Source organism: Tauraco erythrolophus, chromosome 2, assembly GCF_009769465.1.
Source record: "Tauraco erythrolophus isolate bTauEry1 chromosome 2, bTauEry1.pri, whole genome shotgun sequence".
Classification (NCBI taxonomy): Eukaryota; Metazoa; Chordata; class Aves; order Musophagiformes; family Musophagidae; genus Tauraco; species Tauraco erythrolophus.
Genome location: NC_141466.1, coordinates 49,236,786 through 49,261,310, shown reverse-complemented (window position 1 = coordinate 49,261,310; position 24,525 = coordinate 49,236,786). Strand labels below are relative to the sequence as shown.

Sequence of the window (24,525 nt, the reverse complement as noted above, 5' to 3'; positions counted from 1 at the left end):
GTTCACTTCCTAGATAATTCTCGTGAGCCGTTTTGCAGGTGGAAAATAAGTGAGCATTTTAGGGCCAACTACAACTGCAAATGCACATAACAATTAAAGGAAGGAAACATACAGGATTTTTTTTTAATGGTTGAGGGTTTTTTTGGCATGCATATACACTGACCGCCCATGATGTCTGCTCAGAAGGGTTGAGCAGCACCTGCCAGTGCCTTCAGACAGCGGACACGTGAGTGGGTTACTGTGATTCATAGTGAGGATGAAGCTTCTGCTGTGTGCTGGACACAGGACTGTTTGATACATCATAAAAAAGTATTATTAGCTTTTGCGTAATGATTCTAAAATCTAGAACTGGGGCCACAGAAGAAACAGCTTACTTTTTTTTTAAAAAAAAAAAGTTCTTGTGATGCCATGGGAATTTTTTCTTTTACGTATTGGTTGTCCTAACAAATATAGCTGTAGTGTTGAAAGTTGCATGGGTTCCTTTCCATTTACAAGTGTATACCTGTGAACGTGTATACAAGCATATGCCTGTAAATCTCCGTTTTGTTCTTGTGAAGTAGATTTTCTATGGTTTTGACAAGTAACTTCCACAAATTTATTTGTATCAATCCTAATGTATACAAAGGGGAAAAATAATAGTAAACCTTAGTCTGCGTCATGGGGATGTTGTGAGAATGTATATGAAAGCTATGTGATTAAATTCATGTTAAATAATGTCTTTCTATTAGCAATTGCCGTCTGAATCTCTACCCTGTTACAGTTAAGGTACAGTTAAGGTCAATATTAGAGCTTTTTCTGCCACTTCTTGATAGGGAGAAACTACATGCGACAAAATAATGGAAGATAACATATTTTACCTTTATTTATTTCCTTGATTATGCTTATGCAACCTATCTCCTGTTTGGACATTCTGTTCAAGCATTGGTAATTAGGCAGTGACAAGTCTGTGCTAGTTAACTCCCTTACCCCAGAGCAAATTCAAGTACTGACGAACTTTAGGAAAAATAATGCCTGTATGCTCCCTCCTGCAGACTGCTTTAAAAATAGATGATTCTTCTAGCCATGGTTAAAAATTCCCAAATGTTTTTCTCAGTATGTTTTGAATGAATGTGTATGTTAGTAGCTGGGGAGCAGTTGGAGGGGGATGGATGCAAAGACTTCCTTGGCTAAGAGCATAATCTAAAAAACTGCTTCTGAAATTGACGTTTCAGATGATAGTACTCGCTGGAGTTCCCTTCTTCAGTGTGTCTGTGCATATGAGTTTATGCACAAAGTGCTAGTATTTAAGATTTCATACATAAAAAGCTTCCATGACTATTTTGCGAAATACAATAGAGCTTGATTGTTGTTCTTTCTATCAACAACAAAAAAAAGCTAAAAAAAAAAGCTAAAAGCTTTTTCAAAAGCTAAATGAAAATGGAAAATTTAGTAATGACTATAAGTTATAATTATGTTTTTAAGTGGTTGCTGTAATGGACTATCCTTAACCAAACCGATTTAGACAAGAAAAGGATATACTGTGGACCGCAAACTATGCAGCGAGGAGTTAAAAAGCTGGTAATTCTGAGAATCAGGAATCACATTGTGCCTCTCCTGTAGACAAGTCACAGAATCACAGAATGTTAGGGATTGGAAGGGACCTCAAGGGATCATCTAGTCCAATCCCCCTGCCGGAGCAGGACCACCTAGATCAGATCACACAAGAATGCGTCCAGGCGAGTTTTGAACATCTGCAGAGAAGGAGACTCCACAACCTCTCTGGGCAGCCTGTTCCAGTGTTCTGGTACCCTTACTGGGAAGAAGTTCTTCCTCACGTTTAAGCGGAACCTCCTATGTTCCAGCTTATATCCATTTCCCCCATTTCTCCTTGTCCTATCATTGGATGCCACCGAGAAGAGCCTGGCCCCATCCTCATGACAGTCACCCTTTACATATTTATAAACATTAATGAGGTCTCCCCTCAGTCTCCTCTTCTCCAAGCTAAAGAGACCCAGCTCCCTCAGCCTTTCCTCAGAAGGGAGATGCTCCACTCCCTTAATCATCTTTGTGACCCTACGCTGGACTCTCTCAAGCAGTTCCTTGCCCTTCTTGAACTGAGGGGCCCAGAACTGGACTCAATATTCCAGATGCGGCCTCACCAGGGCAGAGCAGAGGGGGAGGAGAACCTCTCTCGACCTACTAACCACACCCCTTCTAATACACCCCAGGATGCCATTGGCCTTCTTGGCCACAAGGGCACATTGCTGGCTCATGGTCATCCTGCTGTCCACCAGGACCCCCAGGTCCCTTTCCCGTGTGCTGCTCCCCACCAGTTCAGTCCCCAACTTGTACTGGTACATGGGGTTGTTCTTACCCAAATGCAAGACTCTACACTTGCCCTTGTTGTATTTCATTAAATTTCTCCCCGCCCAACTCTCCAGCCTGTCCAGGTCTCTCTGAATGGCAGCACAGCCCTCAGGTGTGTCAGCCACTCCTCCCAGTTTAGTGTCATCAGCAAACTTGCTGACCATGTACTCTATTCCCTCATCCAAATCATCGATGAATATGTTGAACAATACAGGTCCCAGTACCGACCCTTGAGGGACTCCGCTGGATACAGGCCTCCAACTGGACTCTGTCCTATTGACCACTACTCTCTGGCTTCTGTCCTTCAGCCAGTCGTCTTCATGCTGACTGGCTAGAACTGGAGATTGGATGTTTAATGCTAGAGTGGTGTTTACCTGTGATGGGCTGTGCTCCTGCTGTTACTAGTTTGTGAGGAGATGTGATCTCTGACTGGTTTTCATTTTTTTTTTACTTGAAAAACATACTATGATCTTGCAAAGTGGAAGTCCTTTTCTTTAAGCGAGTCCTGAAGAGGTGTTTATCGGAGCCTGTTTCAAAAGGAAAACCAGCTTTCTTTGCTCAGCAGGATGGATACCTGACAAACAGCTTCTTGCCTAAGGGAAGATAAGGGGGTGTGCTCTCTGTCTCAAATAGGCTTCTGGTTTTGCATTTTCATCTCTGAATTTTCATCTCTTACTAGTTCTGGTACATGGCTCTCTACCTCATATGATTTTTCTCTGAAAACGATTAGAAAACGTTGAGTGTATTTCCACATACTGAGTATACTTGCCAACAATTCGTCCCAGTTTTCCTGCACTGAGTTGCCTTTTACAACAGTCGTAAGCCCTAAAATAAGCTTTAAGCTCTGTTTTATAATTAATTAATTCTATGAAGGTAGGTTAATGTATAGTGAGATTTGGAGTATGGCTTAACTGCAATACAGTTCTGGAATTGTGAACAGACAATATATTTTTGCTTCCTATTTATAGAAAATTAACATATTCATATTAAAAACTTAAAGTGAAATACTGAAATTTCAGTGTCCATACAAGGACATCATGAATCATAGAATCATAGAATGGTTAGGATTGGAAGGGACCTTAAATATCATCTAGTTCCAACCTTCCTGCCATGGGCAGGGAAACCCTCCACTACACCAGGTTGCCCAAAGCCTCATCCAACCTGGCCTTGAACACTTCCAGGGATGGGGCATCCACAACTACTCTGGGCAACCTGTTCCAGTGCCTCACCACCCTCAGAGTGAAAAATTTCTTTCTTATATCTAACCTAAATCCACCCTCTTCCAGTTTAAATCCATTGCCCCTTGTCCTATCACTACACACCCTTGTAAAAAGTCCCTCTCCAGCTTTCCTGTAGGCCCCCTTTAGGTACTGGAAAGCTGCAATAAGATCACCCCGGAGCCTTCTTTTCTCCAGGCTGAACAGCCCCAACTCTCTCAGCCTGTCTTCATAGCAGAGGTGCTCCAGCCCTCGGATCATCTTCGTGGCCCTCCTCTGGACTCGTTCCAGTAGCTCTATGTCCTTCTTGTGTTGGGGTCTCCAGAGCTGAATACAGTATTCTAGGAGGAATGGAAAAGGAATTTAATGAAATTAAATTTAAATTCTATGAAATTAAATTAAAATTTAAATTCAATGAAAAGGAATTTAATAGCATAGTCTTTGTAATAATGCCAAATGCTCTCTTTAACTGAGAGAGAATCACTTGTAACTCTTCTTCATTTGGGAAGTGTGAAGTGCCCTTAAAGACCAGGTGTAGTGGAGAGCTGGATGTTCACTCACCTACATGCTGTCCTCAGTACTTAGGGTAAAGCTAGGTGAGAAACCTTGTTCTGCTGAAGTTTGGGATCTAAGGTGTTCTTCAGTGGGATGAAATTTATTGGTTTTTAAACTGAAAACAGACTGAGGATATCTCCTAGACACTGATTGTGAAAGCATTTTATACACCTTTTTATATAAATGATCAGCTCTCCAGGGCTGTGAGTGGGATGTTTCTTTGTTCCTGATATGGAGAGACATAGAGCAAGGAGGCCAAGGACTTAAATCTGGATATCCTGTATGCGATCGAGTGCTGTGATTGTGTCTTTCCGCGGTTATTTTTTGTCGTTTGCTTGCCAGCACCGGAACACTAAAATAGTCGTAGTTCCTCTGTCCCTGAGAAGGAAGTCTGGCTTGAGTCTGAGGGTAAGAGCGAAGTAGGAACAACTATACTCTCATAAAAGTTACCATTGGGATGACTTTATGTAGTCTAACAAAAAACTTATTTAACCCTAGTAGGGAGTTGCTGGGCGATTGCTGTGTTTTGCTGTAGAGATGACTGTATTTCTATGCTAGGGGAACTGCTTTTTATTCTGTGTACTATATATATTTCTTTCAGTTTAGTTACATTTTGTGCTGTTTAGTGAATGATTTCATAGTTTATTTAGGTTTTAACTGTTTTAACAAGCTAATTTTGAGACTGAGAAAAGAAGCAGTTAAATTGGGGCTTTTACAGTATTGACAAGAAAAGCACTTGAATGTTTTACGATTTAGTTTATGGAAGTGGAGAACACTGGGGGAACATAACCTTGTATTTCAGACTAAAGTAAAATAAAAAGACGTTACTTGCTATGATTGGGGAATTGAAATAAGAACTCTGCTTAAATTAAGCTGCAGCTATAAAGGGAGTTGGTCTTGAGCTAACAGCATTGTTTGTTAGATATCTATTTTCAGCATACAGACAGTTACAAATGATGGTAAAAGGGGAGCCAAGATTTCAGAAGAATGAGAACAGAATATGAATTGTAGTTATGAATGGTCCCTTGTTTTAGAAGCTGGCAGTAGCTTGTTGGTGTCTGACATCCCATCTGTAGCAGAACAATTTATTTATTTCTAAAGATCACATTTCTCTCAATAAATAAAGGAAAATGTATTGTTTAAGGTAAGGATCGATCATTTTGTGTGACAACGCAGACAAGCTGTGTAACAAAGAAAACCAAGAAAATTCCCATTGCAAAAATGCAGCTATAGTGTCCCATGTCATTCCTAATTTTGTGTTTTTTCTTCTAGCCAAGTGTATTTGAGCATTAGGGAAAAACAAGAAATAGAAAGAAAATAGATTAATTAACTTATTTCTGTTTTTAGCATCTACGAAAAACCTACAGTTTACATAGATGTAATTATATCTTATTTTGTTTTGAGGTAATCCAGTAAAATCTTTGCTAAGTGTTTATAATGTATTAAATGATCAAATGTGGTTTGCTGTCATAGATTTCTGAGAGGTTGACTGAATCCTTTTAGTAGTATTTAATAGTTTTTTCCTGAACGATAAGTTATAGTTGATTTCCCCCCCCCCCCCCCCATTCACTCAGCTGCTCTGTAAGGTGACTACTGCTGGACGTAAGTTGCTAGCTATGTGCAAGGACAAGGCCCAGATGCGTTGATCGAAAAGAGTGATTGGTGATGAGATAAAGAGCTTCTGAGGGATGACAGCAAAACTTTATCTTTGGTCTGGGGTAGCTAGTATCTTTTGCCTAAAAGACAAATTAATTGTAAAGGAATTTGTACTGATTTGGGGGGTATTCTTGCAGTGAATATTTGTGTAAGCTAAGTTCTGAAATTTCAATTTTGAACAGTGAGCCAGCTAACGTATAAGGAGAGGTGTGAATTACTTCTTTTCTTTGCTTCTTTTGTCTTTTTAGCGCTTGTATCTAGCATTAACTGGCCAGGATAAGTTGCTGCCAAAGAACTGAGGGGGTTTTTGGTTTTGAGGGGTTTTTTTAGTTTCATTTCGCTGATCCCAGTCAACATTCGCTAACTATGCCTAAAGCCTCTGTAGTGATTCTACTCTAGAGTTTATAGAAAGATTAACTTTTTTCATACGTTGTTATAATTCTTTTATAACGTGCATGAGCATGGGTAAAAACTTGTTTGCGTTACGGTAAGTTAAATAAAGTGTCTGAATTATTGGATAAAACATTTATTAGATGCCGCTTGCTTTTGCTGCAGGAAGGAAATGAAACTAGCAATCTGAGGAAAATGTACTTGGTAAATATTTTGGGGGGAGAAACCCTTCAGACCTCTGTGTAGATTTTCTTTCTTCTTCCTCATTGAACTAATCTTTCCAGGAGATGCGACCTTGTCATAGTTTCATTAAAATGAACACAGAAGATGGTTTAGTCTGTCAGAGAAGGATTGTTGCAGGAATATATCTTGTTTGTTAAATAGTCTGTTGTTGACCTCAATAATTTTGCTTAGGTGAAAGCATGATTGTTCCTGAAAAATCTTTTGTTATGCTCGTACAGATTTCTCTGGGGGCAGGAAGAAGGACGTCTGTGCTTCCGTGTTGCTGGGATGTCCACAATGATGGGCAACTTCCCAGTCTCTGTATTTCCCATTTCTGTATGTCGCAGGGAGAGACAAAGGGAAATCCAGGTGCTGATGCAAAATCATGGATTCATAGAATGGTTTGGATTGGAAAGGACCTTAAAAGATCATCTAGGTCCTAACCCCCCTGCCAAGGGCAGGGACACCTTCCACTAGATCATGTTGCTCAAAGCCTCATCCAGCCTGGCCTTGAACATGTCCAGGGATGGGGCAGCCGCAGCTTCTCTGGGCAACCTGTTCCAGTGCCTCACCACTCTGAGTGAAGAATTTCTTCCTTAGATCTGATTGAAATCTACCCTCTTTCAGTTTAAAACCATTGCCCCTTGTCCTATCACTACACACCCTTATAAAAAGTCCCTCTCAAGCTTTCCTATAGGCTCCCTTCAGATACTGTAAGGCTACAATAAGAGCTGCCTGGAACCTTCTTTTCTCCAGGCTGAACATCCCCAACTCTCTCAGCCTGTCTTCATAGCAGAGGTGCTCCAGCTCTCGGATCATCTTCATGAACCTCCTCTGGACTCACTCCAGCCACTCCATGTCCTTCTTGTGTTGGGGACTCCAGAGCTCAATGCAATATTCCAGGTGGGGTCTCACAAGAGCAGAGTAGAGGGGCAGAATCACCTCCCTCGACCTGCTGGCCATGCTTCTTTTGATGCAGCCCAGGATACAGTTGGCTTTCTGGGCTGCCAGTGCACATTGCCAGCTCATGCTGAGCTTCTAATTCATCAGCACCCCCGAGTCCTTTTCCTCCGTGCTGCTCTCAATCCATTCTCCGCCCAGCCTGTATTTCTGCATGTGATTACCCCAACTTATGTGCAGGACCTTGCACTTGGCCTTGTTGAACTTCATTAGGTTCTCACAGGCTCACCTCTCCAGCCTTTCAAGGTCCCTCTGGATGGCATCTCTTCCCTCCAGCGTGTCTACAACACCACGCAGCTTGGTGTCATCTGCAAACTTGCAGAGTGTGAACTTGATCCCACTGTCCATGTCTAGGTACAGGTAGATGACATCAGTTGCTCTTCTCTTATCCACCAGCGCTGTAACCCCATCATAGAAGGCCACCAAATTTGTGAGGCACGATTTGCCCTCAGTGAAAACATGTTGGCTGTCACTAATCCCCTCCTTATTTTTGATGTCGGTGTGCCTTAGCGTGTATCCTGGTTTCAGCTGGGACAGAGTCAGCTCATCTTTTTAGCAGCTGGAAGAGCTCTGTCTTTTAGTTTTAGTCTGAGACTTGCTCTGAGAAGAACACTGACAGCGCACTGATGTTTATAGCTGGCACTGAGGCCTCAAGGACTTTTCAGCTGCCGTGTTCTTGCCAGTGAGCAGGTACACAACAGGATAGGGGGGAGCATGGCTGAGATGGGAGGTCCATGACTCTCCTTATGATTTGTGCTTAGGCTTAGGACTGAGGGCCAAACTGGCCAGTTAGTGTTCCATATCATGAAGCATCATGCCCAGTATAAAAATGAGGGTCAGCCGGAAAGAAGAGCCTTTGCTTTTCTAGGGCTCTCACTTTAGCACTCTCGAAGTGCTCTCTCTCTCTCTCTCTCTCTCTTTGGGCCTCTCGCTCATCTGGGATTTTGGTGTCAGGAATTATCTGTTTTGGGATCATTAATTTGGGACGAGATGGGCCTTGGTCAAGGGGTGATAAGCAATTACACTCTGCATCTCTTGTTTGTATATATTATTATAACTGTACATATATATATATTCATGTATTAGTAGTAGTATTAAATTGTTCTAATCTCAACCCACGGGTCTCTTTCCCTTTTCCCCTTTAATTCTCTTCTCCACCACTGGGGGTGGGAGATGGTCAGCGAGCAGCTGTGTGAAGTTTAGGTGCCGGCCGCCCTAGATCACGACAAGTTGCTGGAGGATCTGCTCTGTGATCTTGCTGGGCACAGAGGTGAGACTGACTGGCCTGTAGTTTACTGGGTCTTTCTTTTTTCTCTTTTTAAAGGTGGGGTCCATGTTTCCCACCTTCCAGTCAGTGGGAACTTCACCAGACTGCCACAACTTCTCAAATATGATGGATAGTGGCTTAGCGACTTCATTTGCCAGTTCCCTCAGGACCCATGGATGCATCTCATGAGATCCTATGGACTTGTGCGTGCAAAAGGTTGCCCTGGAAGCACTGAATTGGTTCAGTGTAACATGTCCGGAGGATCTTAGCAGTCTCCTGGACTGCAAAGGAAGATGGAAGCAAAACTAACTTTGGCTAGTATTGCTCTTTCTCACTTGCATATCTGATGATGACCCACTCATGTTTGCACATGAAGAACACTTGCCAGCCAGCTGCTTAGTAAGACTCTTTGTCTTGGAAGAAATTCCTTACTGACTCTCCTGTGGACTAGTTGAAGCTCCGAATCATGAAGTTTGGAGTTGGTTGTCTTTGGACAGTGTTGGGGCCAAGGCAGGGCTTTCTTTCCCCTCCATGGCTAATGAAAGGAGATGATGAGAAGGACTTGGAAACTGATGGACTGAAAGGTCCCAAGGAAACACCAGCGTTGCCCAGTTCAAGCCAGTGTCCGCTGAGGCGATAGAATTTCTGGTAGAAGCTGTGTTAAAAGGGTGCTGTAGAATAGGATTTCGGGGAGTTCAGCTAGTGAGTCTTGATGTAAGAATTACTGGTTTTATGAGTTTGCTTGAATTCCACAAGTATACTTTTTTGAGCTATAACAGGACCTTAGTTATGTCAGGGCAAAGAAGAGCAAGATGCATTAAAACAATAATCAAAACAAATGTTAAGAAAGGCGATACTGTAAAACTCCCTCCCCATTAGCTGCTGGGATAATGAATTTGTCAAACTTTGGATATGCTAAACTTTGCTTACAAATTAGTCGATCTGTATGGTGCTCTGTAGGCTGGGCGAAGGGATAACAACAGAAATTACTAGGTGAGAAGCCAACTGAAATCCAAAATATTTCCAGTATTGTCCTGGATTTACAGAACGTAACCATTCTGTTCTAGCCTATGAATTTTTCTGTAGTAAAAGATACTCTAAGGTGCTGTAAAATGTCATCTCTAGATTGTTTCCTTGTTCAGAATACATTGAAATATTTGTGTTTTCTCTTCAATCTAAGACTTTTAAGTGTGTGAACAGGTTGCGTGCAGTGCTCTGAGAGTGTTAGATAGACTTGTTTTTGGGAAAAAGCAACCTGTGGCATTGTGTCTGAAAAGAAAGATCAATCCCTGAAGCTGCGTGCCTCTTCTGAGCCCCGCCTGGGCTGTCACCATGGAAGGAGACTGAGCGTATGAACGCCTCCATTGCTGATAAAGATGTCAGATACCTTTTAGGTGTTTGGTCTAGGAAGTATGTACAGTTGCTGGCAAGGTAGAGAAAGAAACATGACCCAAAAATGAAGTCAAATCCCTTAGTACTTCATATCTAAAATATGTCAGCCTGGTAGAAAGGTGTTGCTAGACATGATCCAAGACTTAGGATACTTAAGCATTTGCTCTGGATGGGTTTCGGCTCTTTTTAGTATGATATACAGTTTATGTATCTCAACCATATGTTTTCTTTCCTTTCAGTCCAAGGTATCATCAGATGATTCAGCAGTTTCATGTTGCTAATTAGAATTAAACAGACGTTATTAGAGAAATGCATATTCCTCAAACCATTGAGCAGTAATTGCTTCAATGTAAAAAGTAATTATTTAGAAAACTAGGTATTAATAGATACGAAGAAATTAAGAACAAGCCAGACTGCTCTCACTGGTGGAAATTTCCTTGAAAATGGTTCTTTTCTCACAAATATATCATCTACATGCTCAAAACTAAATTTCCTAGGAATTTTTCCTTTTCCTTTTTTCTTCACATGATGCTTGCATCCTATGGTTAGCCAACATGCTCCATCCCTGCACGGCCAGGGCTGGATGCTTTATTTTCCCAATGACTTTGGAGTCCTTCTGCTGCTTGATTCTCTTTTATTAAAGCCCTCTGGTTCTCCATTCCCTGTGTGGACTGTCCATTCGGCAGCATGGTGTAGGCAGGTTCAGCGGTTCCTATGCACAGTAGCCGAGGATGAGCTTGGCTACGCAGCCATCGTCAGGACGTACCTCTACCGACAGACATGTCAGACAGCGAGGTAGCTTTTGTGTTTTGACTGCTATACCTCATGTTAGGTGCCTGGTGACATTTATGCTAATTCAGATTGTTAACCTTGATGCTATTAAGTGTGAAGTGTGTTAGTATGCCTTTAATGCTGTTGGAAAGCTAACAGCCTTTAATATGGACAGATGTAAATAGGGATGTATCATGTATTTATGCAGTTTTCCAAATAATGACTGTACATACTTTCGTTACAGCATCTACAACTTCACTTGTTGCGCATCAGCAGCATTTCTTGGTGAAATTTTAATGGCAGTATCTACCAATATGGTGCTGAAGTGGAACAGACCTGCTTGGCCAGGGACCAGGCTTGGTCTATGTTTCTGACCATGGCAGGCAATACCAGTGTCGCCAGTGTGCCGGGTATGAAGGCAGTTAAAGTACATGGGCACAAAATGCTGATTTTTACGTTGCAACCTTTCTGATTTTACCATAGCCAGCACTGAAAAGCATCTTACGGAGTTACAAAGGAGTACAAGTCTTGCTGGTGTTGCTGCCACTGCTCTCTGGACAGCCTAGTTCAAGTCTATCGTTTTTATTTTAGACTTTCATTTTTTTGCAACTCAATTCTTTTAATTTTTAGCTACCTTCTAAGCTTAATTTTTAGTGTTGTGAGTAGTTTAGAAGGTTCAATGGTTTTGGTATTTATAAATCTTTCCTGACATCCACAGATCTAGGCTTTATTTCAAGTAATAAAATTTTTTGGTATTTGACATGCTGTTGTTAGCAGTCTCTCTCTGAAACTTGAGCATGCAGATTCATCGTTCTTCTGACTTCAGTTCTGGGTTTGTTTTTTATCCAGAAGAATACTCTCTGTTGTACATGCTTGACAATGTAATTAGTATCTAATGGATGTGTTTATGAAATACTAAAGAGGCATTTTTACTTATTTCTTTGTTGTTTATTTACAGGAAAAGCCTGTTAATTCATGTGGTTTTACTTTTGTTTCCATCACTGGAAACTCTTTTTGCATGAATGTGTACTCTTTAGTTTTGTTGGGGGTTTTTTTGTAGCTGTTTTCCACAGAGACTTGTAACGGTGACGTTGTGGTCATGCTTTGGATGCGTGCACGAGCTGTGTGTAATTAGCAGCGTGCCTGTACCACGGGGGCCTGGCTTTCCTGCAGCGCCAGCTTAGTTCCACTGCAAGTGAAAGGGGAATGAAAGTCCTTGGCTCCGATCAGCTTCCCATGGGGAATGAGTGCTTACCCATGTGTGTTTGCATACACAGTTTTGCTTTAGTATTTTCTTTCCCCTGGCAAAACAGAGGCTTTCCACCCGCGTGACCATAGGAGGAGCTGGTTTACGGATGCCACTGGTTTGCTGGCAAATGTCACGCTGTGTCAGTGAAGGGCACTGTTGGCAGGAACACTTGCTCTTAAAACCTGCTTTTCTCTTGTGGGGTCCCTCCTGCCCTGCCCTGCCCACTCACTCTGCACATTGCACCCCTCTCCCTGTGCAGGTGCCAGTAGAGCTGTCATTTGGGGATGACAGAAAGAAGAGATATGTGTAAGCTGAATACCAGAGCAAAAGAATATTTAACTTTAGTTTTCTCTCCTGATACTGAAGAAGTCGTGGTCCTAAATGGGAGACGTGAGCAGGTAGAAAATACTGTGTTGCTTCCTAGCTGTAGGAATGCAGTCTAATCAGTGCTAAAAAGCTGGGAGAAACTAGAGGTTATCCAGTGGCAACTGAGTCTCTTAAAACTGTTTTGCCAGCTCCTGCTGAACATGAATCAACTGTTATTTTCCAAATGTTTACAACTTGGCTGAATCAGGGAATTTTTGGAGGCACAAGTGTTGCCCAGCACAAGGTTCACCTTCCTGAGCCAAGCCTCTGGTACGAAATTTCACCTGAAATAAAAGAGAACAGCTCAAGAGCTCATTCATCATGGAACCCGGTCAGCATGGTATGTTTGGGCCCAAATAGTTGTTTTTACAAAAGTTATGACAACTTTAAAAATTCAGTTATTTCCTGGTATCTGCACACTTCCATTTCTTATTTCTATCTAGTGCCTTGTACACTTATGTAAGAAGCTGGGCAGGTTTTAACTCTTTAGAAATAAGGATCTGAAAAGGCAAGTGTGTCACATTTGAGAAATCTCTGGAGTGTATCAAGGTTAAATAATGAGCACTCGGATTGCTATGCCTGGCTGTTTGCTCTGGTTGCTTTGATTTGTAACCTTTGTAAGCTATCAAATTTTTACCTAAAAATATTCCGAGATAGTAAACTTTGAAAATATTTTTGTATTGAAAAGTTTTGTGTATTTCAAGATACTCAAGAGTTTCTAGAAAGCTGAAGCATTCTGAGAATTCAGTTTGAAGGAAGGTGGGTTTATGCAGTCCCAAATGTCTTGTTGCAATCCAAAATAATGAGTAAAAAAGATAAATGTTTTAAAACTGCACATCGAAATAAGAACAAGCAGCTCCTGCCACTCTGCTTTAGGTTCAATTGTGTTATTATTTTTTTTTCACTAAATGATAGTCAGATATTTTCCATCTGAAGCATTGTAGACTTCTTCGTTGATCAGTGTAAGGTGGTGATATGGTAAAAGTGACTACGAATGTTTATCATGTAGTAAAAAAAAGAAAATTAGGCATTCAGTGAATATACAAGATAGATTACACTCTAGAGGCCCTTCCCTGCCCTCCTCCCCCATATTATAAAAATTAATATGTTGGAAGAAAATTAACTGTTGGAGGGAGAAAGGAAAAATAGTTTTCCCTCCTGAGAACATGCATATTTACCATGTCCTGCAGTCTTTAGAAAATTTTTTGTCATTGAGTCTTGCAAATATAATAGACGCATTTTCTCTTTTTGTACCATAGTTCTCTACTAACCTTAATTTTAAAAATAATAAAAAAGACCCCTGTGATTGCAAGGATGACATTCCTAATTATGCAGAAGACTTATATTGATTTCTAAAGATATTTTTCAAACCTTAAAACATAACATAAAATATTTATATTTCTTGATGACAGTGAGCCTATGCATGTCCAGTGCTTCCAGATTTGTTGTTACTGTGCTTCAGACTGCTGAAATAGTCCTGCCTGGAGTTCTGTTTCTTTTTTCCTTTACCATGGTTTTCCATGGAAGAAACTGTTGACTTCATCAGGATCATCTCTGATTAACATGTTTGCGAAGGAGGACAGTTTTAGGGTGCTTTTTCCCCCGTGATAGTAAGTGCAGAGCTATTTTGTCTTACTTCTGTATCTCTAAAATAAACTGTTGAAGAAAACGATTAATGAAGTTTCACTAGCTTAATCTCAGCCTTAAAATTTAATGTCACTCTTAAGCTTGTAACTCTTTAGCTGTGTTGAAGCATAAATAGTTTAAGGAAAATGAATGGGAAAGCTGCTGGTGCCAAGAATGCTTTGCAATTGACAGAGCAACCAAAAATTGTTTAAATTTACTTATTCCCTAGCAGTTCTCTGTAAACACAGCCTAAGTTAGCTTGGTTTTGAAGTAAGCTTAAGAAAGAGTCATTTCACTGGTAACATACCACAGAAAAAAGTCATAAGTCCTTAAGTCATAATACTTAACAATTATGAGAGTATATATTCCTTTTTCTAGTCCTAAATTTGCACTTTCACACTTAATTTAACTTGAAGACAATTTTTCCATTATATCAGATTTATTTTTATTTTTCATGCTTTAAAACTCTAAATAGAGATTTTTAGAAATGCAAGAATTTCCCTGAAGCATTTGCAAAGCAAATGCTGCAGAATAGTATTGACATCAGATGAAAAAGTTTAATCAGTTATTGCATTCTCATTGCTCTGGTTGACATGCATAAAGTTAAGGGTGTGAGTAGTGGTGAAAGGACAAATTGGATTTTTAGTAACTAATTTAATTATTTGAGGCAGACTGTGTAGTGCTGAGCAGTCTGTGATTATTACTTTGGCAAAAAAAATCGAGGATTTTGAAATTATGTGGACCCCCCCCCAAAAAAAAAAACCAAAAACAGTAGTTGTCCTCTACGTGATTTGCGAGGGGGAAAGGGCTGTGCCTTTGGAAATACCCTTCTCACCCCCCCAGTTTTTCTCTGCAAGCACAATTGCCTGGAATTGTACTTTTTGGTTTGATCTTTTCGATTTACACTTAAAGGGTTGGAGGAACTGAGGCTTTCTTCATGAGTAGGAAATTTTGCAAGATCTGTAGTGGTTTTTTGTAGCCAGATTCAGTCCAAGTGTAACTGTGCTGTGTGTCTTCCTGCTTTATTGTAGCACTTCCCAAGTGCTTTCGTGTGTGTGTGTTGTTTTGACGTAACACCAACAACTGTAGAAAAAAAAAAATTTTTCAAAATTGGAGTTATTCACAATCTCTTTTTTTGTATGACGTAATCTGTGTTTATCTACAGTGCTGAGCAGCTCTTCAGTTGAAGCAAAAAGCCCCCCACCCTCTTTTTATTTTTGTTATTAAAGTACTTTTTCCATGAAATGACATAGTATGCCATTAAGATTAAAAGCTTAAAGGAGAATATTTTTATGAAGTATGAAACTGAAGGGATCAGTAAATTTGAAGGGTTAAAGTTTATCTTTATACCTGCAGAATTAAGCAAATGCGGAAGTGGTGCAAAGCTGAAATACAGTTTTAAAACTTTCTGGTGCAATTTAGGTGATCTTTCCAGGCTGTAGTGCCCAATTACAGGGTTATCTCTGATGCAAAGTTAATGTTTCTGAATAAATGAAACAAGGCAGCGTTAACAGCCATAACAGGAAAAAAAAATTAGGTGGCACCTTCAATTTTTTTTTTAATCAGAGTTGAGAAAATCAATTCCTATGTTAGGATTTCTTCCCACAATCATAAAATATGGGTTGATTCCCTTTTTTAGGGGGAATAGGGAGGCGTGTTGAAGGGGAATTGTGCGTCCGTTGACCAGGTTTTGCTCCTGGGTCCTGAGACATTCCTTTTGATTTTAGTGTCTCAAATTACGTTTTTTTTTTTTGCCAGTGGTGGATCTTGTCTGTCTCCGACAAATGACATTGTGCTGGACTTGAGCGCCTGGGCATTGAATCAGTGTAAAAGTGCTGGAGCAGACAGTTACCGGGCACCTGATACCTAAGTTACCTTTATATGCCCTAAGGAAGCATTTGGATCCAGAAGCTCCCTAACCTAGCAGCCTTGAAAACCGAGGTGCCGGCTACTCCCACAATATTTCCCTGTGTGGCTCGGGCATTTCATGAGCATATGCACTTTTTCTTTTGCCGATGTGTAAAACTGACCTCCAGTGAGCAGGTGGGTTCACAGCTCTCAGCTGAGCCTTGCTCCAGCAGCACCCCAGCTTCCCGAGTGGCCTCATCCTGCAGAAATGATCAACTCATTACAGTAACCTCATCTTTCCCCCTCCTCCCGCCATAGGAAGTGCAGACAGAGCTACTTTATGTGTTTGAAGTGGTTGCTGGTGTGGTTCACTTATAAAGTACAGCAAGAGGAGCGATGGATAGCAGTGCATGTGCATGAGAAGTTGTGGGTTTGTGGCCTGTTGTGACTGCTGTCTACTTAGTTGTCTGCCTAGCCTGCGTGACTAACCAATGTTTCCTGCGCCGGTAATTGCTAAAACCACTCTACTTAGTGTTTCATAGGTTGGTGTTTTCCAGATTTGAAGTATGCAGACATACTGAAAACATAAACTGAAAGAAAAAAAAACAGAACTAAACCACTTCTCCTCCCCTTTTCTTTCCTTCCCCATTACTGTCAAGCAGCAAGTAGTATGAAGCCTAGTCGGATGGATGCTGAATTGTGAAGAATGCTGTGATTATCTTGAATCACTGGGAAGCGCTCTGCAGGATTTTTTGCAGCTTCAGAAGAAAAAAATATTGCTAATGGACAAAAGCAAACATGAAAAGCCTTAATCCAAAGACTGACTTTGTACAGAAGGATTTTTGAAAAGCATCAAAATTAAATTAAATATCCTGCTGCTTAAGCCATAAACCATGACAATAAATGCAGGATAACCCCGTTTTTGTTCCTTACTATTTTTGCAATTAGTTCACTTTTTCTCCTACAGAGACAGTGCATGAAAGATCTTGTTATTTGTGGCTGTGATAAAATATGCTGGCTCAGCCTGCCTGGAGAAACAGAAGCCTTGGCAGGAATGCTGATTACCATGACAATCTAAGCAGTCTCGATCTGTGGTTTGTGTGGGTTTTATCGTAAAGATACAAACCGTGTCCTGGATGGTAGAAAAACTGATAATATCATCATGACTCAGGAGATCCAATTGTCCTTGCATGACTTTGTTTTTCATATTGTGTTACCTGAAGAGGGGGCAGGGGGAACCCTAGCAACTTCAGGTATATTTCTATAACATATTGGTGTATTTACGTATTTATCTATTTTAGTATATATATTTTTATGCTATAGTTACATGTTTTTTTATAACATTTTAAATATGTTGTTGAACACCTGTATAAAATTTAGACATCCATCATGGGTTTGAGGGGAAGCTTGGGAGGAAGGTCAAAAAATTTCCACAGATGACATTTCTGCCTCAGGGAGACTGCTGATGAGAGTTTCTCCTCTTGAAAGTATAATTGCAGTTTAGGGAGGGAGGTATGAAGCCCTTTTGTTTTGGGGAGCTGTGGTGAAGGCTTCTGGAAGCAGAGAGGAGGCTGGAGAGTTTAGTCATCTCTCCCTGCAGCTGCTTAACAGAAGAACCTTTGGATGCTGCGAACAGGCTTCTTGCGGTGCAAACGCACAGCAAAACAGCAGTAGTAAGGCAATGAAGGGGTTTAAAATCTTTGTAGGTTCTCCAGGCTCCTGTGGGTAAGAACAGTAGCACGGAGGGAAACTGCTCGGTGCTTCTTCCTGCTCCTCCTCTCCAGCCCCATGTACAGTGCCAGATGTGTGCTGCAGGATCTTCACAAGCAAAGACAAAAATACCTTCCGTGCTCTGATTTCCTATCTGTATTAGGGTGCGATTATTTCAGTCATTACTTCTTCAAAGGTAAGAACTGAAAAGTCAACCCCCCCACCTCCACCAAAGTGCACCTTGTATGTGGTAGTAGGCTGACAGCATGTTGCTTAAGGTCGTTGGTTTAGAACTGTCTCAGATTGGAGTAGGAAAAGCAATCTACTGGTCTCTCATGATGGTGTGTGAAGAAAGTTACCGTCACTGGCATTTTGATGCTGTTAAGAAAGAATACGCTGAAACGTTTGAGTTAGAAAGGAAAAATGACTTGAAGTTATAAAATCTCAAAGTCCCTTGAACAAATAAAATAATCTGTGAACTTTCCTTGTTTAAAGAGTTGGCTGCTTAAGTGTTTTCCTAAAAATATTTTGGTTTTGGATCATTGTGACGAAAGCACAGGTATTTGCATTATCAGTTCTTGATTGCTTTCCAAGTAATTTCATTGTTTACACTGAAGGATTTATTGAAAACTGCATGAGGTTATCAACATGTCAAGGAGCTTTTGTTCTGTTCCAGTAACCTAAAAATCTAAGGGCTCACTGTATGAGCTTCATTTGTAATGTAGAACACTTACCGGTCTCATGAAATCATTATTAGAGCAAACAACCAAAAATGTGTCTTCCTGCACAGTTCTAGAGCGTGAACCAAAAGCCACGGGTACAAATGATGAAGAGGAGGACGAGGGAGAACAGTTTGACTTTGACAGTGGAGATGAGATACCAGAAGCAGACAGGCAAACCCTTGTGCTGCCTCCTCCTGATCCTGGAAATAACATAGAGCACCAAGAGGCTCACGCCGCAGGTAAGTCAACCCGTCAGGCTGTGCCTCCACTCGGCTAAATAGTCAAGACTGATTATAGGATGCCTTTTCTTGACAATACGATAAAAATACTTGTAAAAAAAGGTTTCCATGGAAATACTATACAAGTATTCTGAATATTCCTGCTAGTTACGCTCATGGTAGATTTGACAATGACCATCACATGTAATTCCTATGAGGTTTCCCATCCAAGTGGGACATCCAAACCAATGGGTTAGTCTCAGTGACAGTGCCATGCTACAGGAAAGCTTTATGCCCCTGCAGCTCTAGTGGCATGTGGGTGGCTTGAGATAAGCTGCTTTCACAGCTAAGCCTGCTGTTTGCTGATCTTAAGAAACAAAAGTTTTACTTTGTTGAACATTAAAACACTTGTTAAAACATATGGAGATGTCCCCAGTGCTGAGGTGTAGTCTGGAAATTGCTGTATTCTGCTCAAATCGATAACAACTGATTTTGTTGACTTTGATCCAATTTTCTTTTGTAAGCAGAGTCATTCTGCTCATGGCAATTAAAGATGGATAACTCTTCAGGTCACTATGCAGTTTGACAACTGGGAACTTAAACACAGTCTTTTCCGGAACGTTTGTTGCTCGCTCACCCTTTTGTGAAGTTGTACTTAACAACTCAAAAACTGTTGATTGCTTGGGTTGCAGTTCTGCAGCTCACTTCAGAGGGGCCTTTGGTTCCGCTGTACCTCAGCGTGTCTCAAGAAATAGTTGGAACTTTGCATAACAGAAAATAACTTATTTTCAAAGAGGAAAACTCAGGAAGTTATTTTCTTTCTCCTTTTCTTAACAGAGCATTTTCAGGACTGTTCTTTTAAGAGTATCCCTTCAGTGAACTTTTTCTCTCCTTATGGCTACTCCTAAAATGTTTCTTGTATTTTTTGTTTATAAGATCCAAATTCATCTAGAATTCAGATTTTAACCTTCAAGGTTTAAGGCTGTTTTCAGCCACGTGCTTAGGACAAGCGAAAGAGGACCCTGGCTACTTGTCAGAAATACTCCTATTAAGGATTTAGAATCCAGTTATTGTTTTCCATAGGGATCCTTGTAACACAGCTTGTTTTGTTGCTGGTTTATTCCTCATCCTTCAAATGGGGAGGATAACACTTCTGTGTGGGAATTCTGAGTCATAGGTTGTAAGCAACTGGTGTAGAGGGTAGATTTAGATGAGATATAAGATACAAGGAAGGAATTTTTTACAATGAGGGTCATGAAACACTGGAACAGATTGCCCAGAGAGATGGTAGATGCCCCATCCCTGGAAATGTTCAAGGTCAGATTGGACAGGGCTCTGAGCAACCTGATCTAGTGGAAGGTGTCTCTGCCCGTTGCAGGGGGTTTGGACTAGATGACCTTTAAAGGTCCTTGCCAACCCAAACTATTCTATGATTGTATCAGTGTTTAGGATATTTGCAAAGAGTAATATTAAGCAGCTTGAACAGGTATGGAAAAAAAAAAACCTTTATTTTTTTTTGTTTAATTTTTCAACTGAAGGGGCTGTTAATTTAGAAAACAACGAGAAGCTGCGAACATCAGAACTTGCTGCAGAAGGCACTCCAGCCAAAGTAAATCCCTACTCAGTTATAAATATTTCACCGATCGAAGACAAGGATCCATCCTCCTCACCAGAACCAAGTCCTCAAGACGAGTGTGCAAGTCCAAACTTGTCTGGTGGATATTCTGTTCCTGTTCCCTGTGGCTATGCTGTGCCGTCTAATTTACCTTTGATACTGCCAGCGTACTCCAGTCCCGTCATAATACGCAGTGTTTCTGTAGATGAAGAAGGTATTGTATTTACACACCTTTATTTAAAGGGGAATCCTTGTTTAACTTCAGGTACCTGTTGCTTGTGTAACACTCAGCCTGGATGTCTAGGGGAGATTTTATGTCAAAACAGAAAAAGAACTCTATCCTGCAGTATGAACTAAAATTTCTTGTCAGACTTATAAGAAAAATGTCAGTTTATTTTTTTTTTTTAAAAAAAGTTCCTGTGAGACTCCACTTGCCATACTAGGATAGATACCCAAGTAAAGATGCATGAGAAAAAACAAATGTACAGTCAGTTCTTTCTCAACCCTTCTTTAAGTTGGTGATGTTTGACCTTCGTTTTACTGGTATCATATTACAACGTATAGTACAAGGGAGGACTCCTGTCTTATCTTGCCATTAAGAATGATTAATGCTAATTCCTTTTCAGAGTCATTAAATAAATTCCGGAGCTGTAGTTCAGTGTTCAAGCCAAATGGTTTCTTCTCATACCTTATCATGCTTTATCTAGGTCCTGGCAGAGTTCCTGTCCCTTTTCTGTACCTTTTCTATATGCAGTTCTGTTTGTTTATTTTTCCAATCCTTGTGGATTTAGAGTTGCTATGATATTTTTTTTTCCTTGATGATTTGATGAATTCTGTTTGTCCTTTTAGTACAATTTTAAGACAGAAGAGGAAACTTGAAAGAGAAATAACTATGGATTATGACAGAAACAGGAACAATCCCCCATTTTGTAACCAGAATTGACAAAACTGACAGCTTAATGTCAAGAGAGCAGGAGGAACAGAAAGCTCCTCATAGCATGCCTTTTTTTATTTGTTGTATTTTGAATATACTGTTCTTTAGCTCGGTAGCAATTCCACTGTAATTCCATGTACTGTGATACCTTTTTTTTTGCAGCCTTTGCTGTCTACCACCATTAGGAATATTGGCAAGTAAAAGCAAATGTGTTTGTGTGGTTGTTATTACCTGTAGAGAAATACATATTTGAGAGATTGGAATTAAATGCATCAGACATTATCATTTCCTCTTAACAGATCTTATATCAAATTGCTGTGTCTCTGAATTCTTTCATTTGCAAAAATGGATAGTGTGAAGAAACTTCTAAATTTTTTTAGATGTTTTTGTTTAAGAATAAAAATATTATAGAGAAGTAGATTATTAATTAGCGATGAACTAGTAAAATCAGTTTCTTATGCTAAAATGTACCATTTGAATGGCACTGACATTTTATTCCAAGCATTTTGTTAATATTTTCTATTTTTTTCCTACATAGCAGGTATGCAGTCAGCAACTGAAGAATGTCATTGTAATTCTGTAAACTCAGAGGAGCCTCAAAATAGGTGATTGCCAGTTCAGCATGTTTTAATGATCTGTAAAACCCTAATTCCTAAGAAAGCTTACATTTGATAAATATTTTATTTTTCCTTGTGTGGTGCTTCTGTGTGTGTTTTCATTTTCTTAACTTTGTAACTCTATGTACCAAAATCAGCACTGGTGAGGTCTTGTATGTGTAACTGTGCATGACATTTTTTAAGGAACTAGGTTTAATTTTTGTAGAATCATAGCACATCAGCTGCAACAGGCTGCTCAAGATCTTGTAGTCTGGCCTGCTGCTTTCAGCAGGACCACTGCCAACATGCCATTAGATCAGCCGTGGCATTGGTAACTGAGCCTTGAAAACCTCCAAGGAGGAAGGTGCTGCAGCCTTCCTGGGCAGTCTTTTCTGCTGTACTACTCTTGACTAGAGTCTTGCATTTGGGTAAGAACAACCCCATGTACCAGTACAAGTTGGGGACTGAACTGGTGGGGAGCAGCACACGGGAAAGGGACCTGGGGGTTCTGGTGGACAGCAGGATGACCATGAGCCAGCAATGTGCCCTTGTGGCCAAGAAGGCCAATGGCATCCTGGGCTGTATTAGAAGGGGTGTGGTTAGTAGGTCGAGAGAGGTTCTCCTTCCCCTCTACTCTGCCCTGGTGAGGCCGCATCTGGAATATTGTGTCCAGTTCTGGGCCCCTCGGTTCAAGAAGGACAAGGAACTGCTTGAGAGAGTCCAGCACAGGGCCACAAAGATGATTAAGGGAGTGGAGCATCTTCCTTATGAGGAAAGGCTGAGGGAGCTGGGTCTCTTTAGCTTGGAGGAGACTGAGGAGGGACCTCATTAATGTTTATAAATATGGAAAGGGTGACTGTCATGAGGATGGGGCCTGGCTCTTCTCGGTGGCATCCAATGATAGGACAAGGAGAAATGGATATAAGCTGGAACATAGGAGGTTCCGCTTAAACGTGAGGAAGAACTTCTTCCCAGTAAGGGTACCAGAACACTGGAACAGGCTGCCCAGAGAGGTTGTGGAGTCTCCTTCTCTGGAGATGTTCAAAACTCGCCTGGACATGTTCTTGTGTGATCTGATCTAGGTGGCCCTGCTCCGGCAGGGGGATTGGACTAGATGATCCTTTGAGGTCCCTTCCAATCCCTAACATTCTGTGATTCTGTGACCAAATCTTCCAGTGTGCGGTTTTACCATCCCCCTTGTATGTCACCTGGCACTGAAAAATAACAGACTCAGAAACCCCCAAACAAAAAAAACCAAATTAACCTCTGTAGCTCTCTCTCAGATACTTGTAGCTGCTGTTGCATCACTCTGTAACATTCTTTTCACCAGAGTAAATAAGGTCTGTCTCCCACTTCTTTCCTTGTAGGCCATGTGCTTTAGTCCCTGACTTCAATTTCGAGGTGGCTTCTCTTTCTCCTCAACTCTCTAGAAGTTGGGGGTGTTGGGAAGCCAAAACTGGATCTGCTGCTGCAGCTTCAGCCTTACCAGCACTAACTGGAGGATGATAACAGCCTTGTCAAGCCCATTGGCTCCTGATGTAGCCCAGCGCATCTTTAGTTTTATTTACAGTGAAAGAGCAGCTCTCACTTCAGTGCTTTCTAAGAGGGAATTTTCTTTGTTCTAGTAGAAGAACCTCAAAGCAAAATATTTCTTGACATTGGAAGGGAAGTGTTTTCAACTTTGTGACAAATTGTCAGACTGTTAGATAGAATAGCCTATTAATCTCCTAATTACATACTGAAGCAGTGGTTTGAGTAATCAGCAGGCTCAGAGCAGGAGCTGGAAGGCAGCAAGACATTTATTATCTTCATAGTTGCTTAAAAACATTGTGGTGTAGCTTTTAATGCGTTTATTTTATGGCCTTTTTTTCAAGTGAAGATAACCAGGCCAAGAGAGAGGATGATGCTCTGGCCAAGTGGGTTGCAGATCCTGCAAATACAGCATGGATGGAAAGTAAGTATCAGTGAACACTGAAGTACAGCTGTAGAAGAAGATAAGTTATAAGTTGTCATCAGCAGCATGTGTGTATCTATATGCACATATATATTTTACAGGAATGTCAATGTTCACTTTTTTGTATTTTTTCAGATATGTTCCAGAACCAAATTATAGCAGTTAAAACATTCAGCAGTCTAATGAAATAGTGTATGTTAAAATAAAGTTAACATTCATTTTTCTGTGGAGCGCTTTTTGGAGTCAATGGAATCATTCGTCACTGTCTTAAGGAAATGATTTGACTCCATCAATACAAGTACCATGGAAATTTGCTCAAGTTCAGAGTCTGCTCTGTGGCTGTATATGAAATTGTTCTTCTCATGCGGTAATTGGCAAATAAGTTCTTGGAGAGAGTGGAAGGGAAGGAATTACCGCTTTTTCTTAGCGTGTACCCTTGGCTGGCAGCTGCGTTTTAAACCAGAGCAGACACCATGTGGTTTGAGGACAGGTTATCCTGCTTGTTCTCAGCTGTTCCCACTGGAGTGAAGGTGGTTCTTCATGTCAGTTGCGGCGACTGAAGAATTTGCGTCCTCATCCTGCCTGTTACTGTACTACAATGATCATTGCTTTATTTAGTTTTGGTTCTTTTTAAAAAATGTCTTATTACAGCTTCTCTACAGCCGTTTAGGAAGGCAATAAGCAGTCCTTGACCAGCACAAAACATATACCATAGTGCTATAAAAAGGAGGGAGAAATGTTGGCTGTTGAAGTGGATTTCTGTTTTCAGGCTACTAAAAGTCATCATAAACAATGCAAATAAAACTATGTGAAATTTCATGAGTACCTTATACTGGGTTTGTACGTTATTGAATTATTTGAATGATGATTAGATGTACTAGCAAAATGCTAGTGGAGAATTAGCCATATCT

General features: G+C 40.7%; 1 protein-coding gene across 1 annotated transcript in view; it reads left to right on the top strand.

The window, feature by feature from the left end:
- Positions 1 to 10,736: 10,736 nt before the first annotated feature.
- Positions 10,737 to 24,525, top strand: part of ARHGEF10 (Rho guanine nucleotide exchange factor 10) — a 96,306-nt gene continuing 82,517 nt past the window's right edge. The window contains exons 1-7 of the mRNA XM_086625353.1: positions 10,737 to 10,800; positions 12,541 to 12,731; positions 17,739 to 17,811; positions 18,366 to 18,536; positions 20,054 to 20,344; positions 21,603 to 21,669; positions 23,535 to 23,614. Of these exons, the coding sequence (XP_086481479.1) occupies positions 10,737 to 10,800; positions 12,541 to 12,731; positions 17,739 to 17,811; positions 18,366 to 18,536; positions 20,054 to 20,344; positions 21,603 to 21,669; positions 23,535 to 23,614 (937 nt within the window). The remainder of the gene's footprint in view (positions 10,801 to 12,540; positions 12,732 to 17,738; positions 17,812 to 18,365; positions 18,537 to 20,053; positions 20,345 to 21,602; positions 21,670 to 23,534; positions 23,615 to 24,525) is intronic.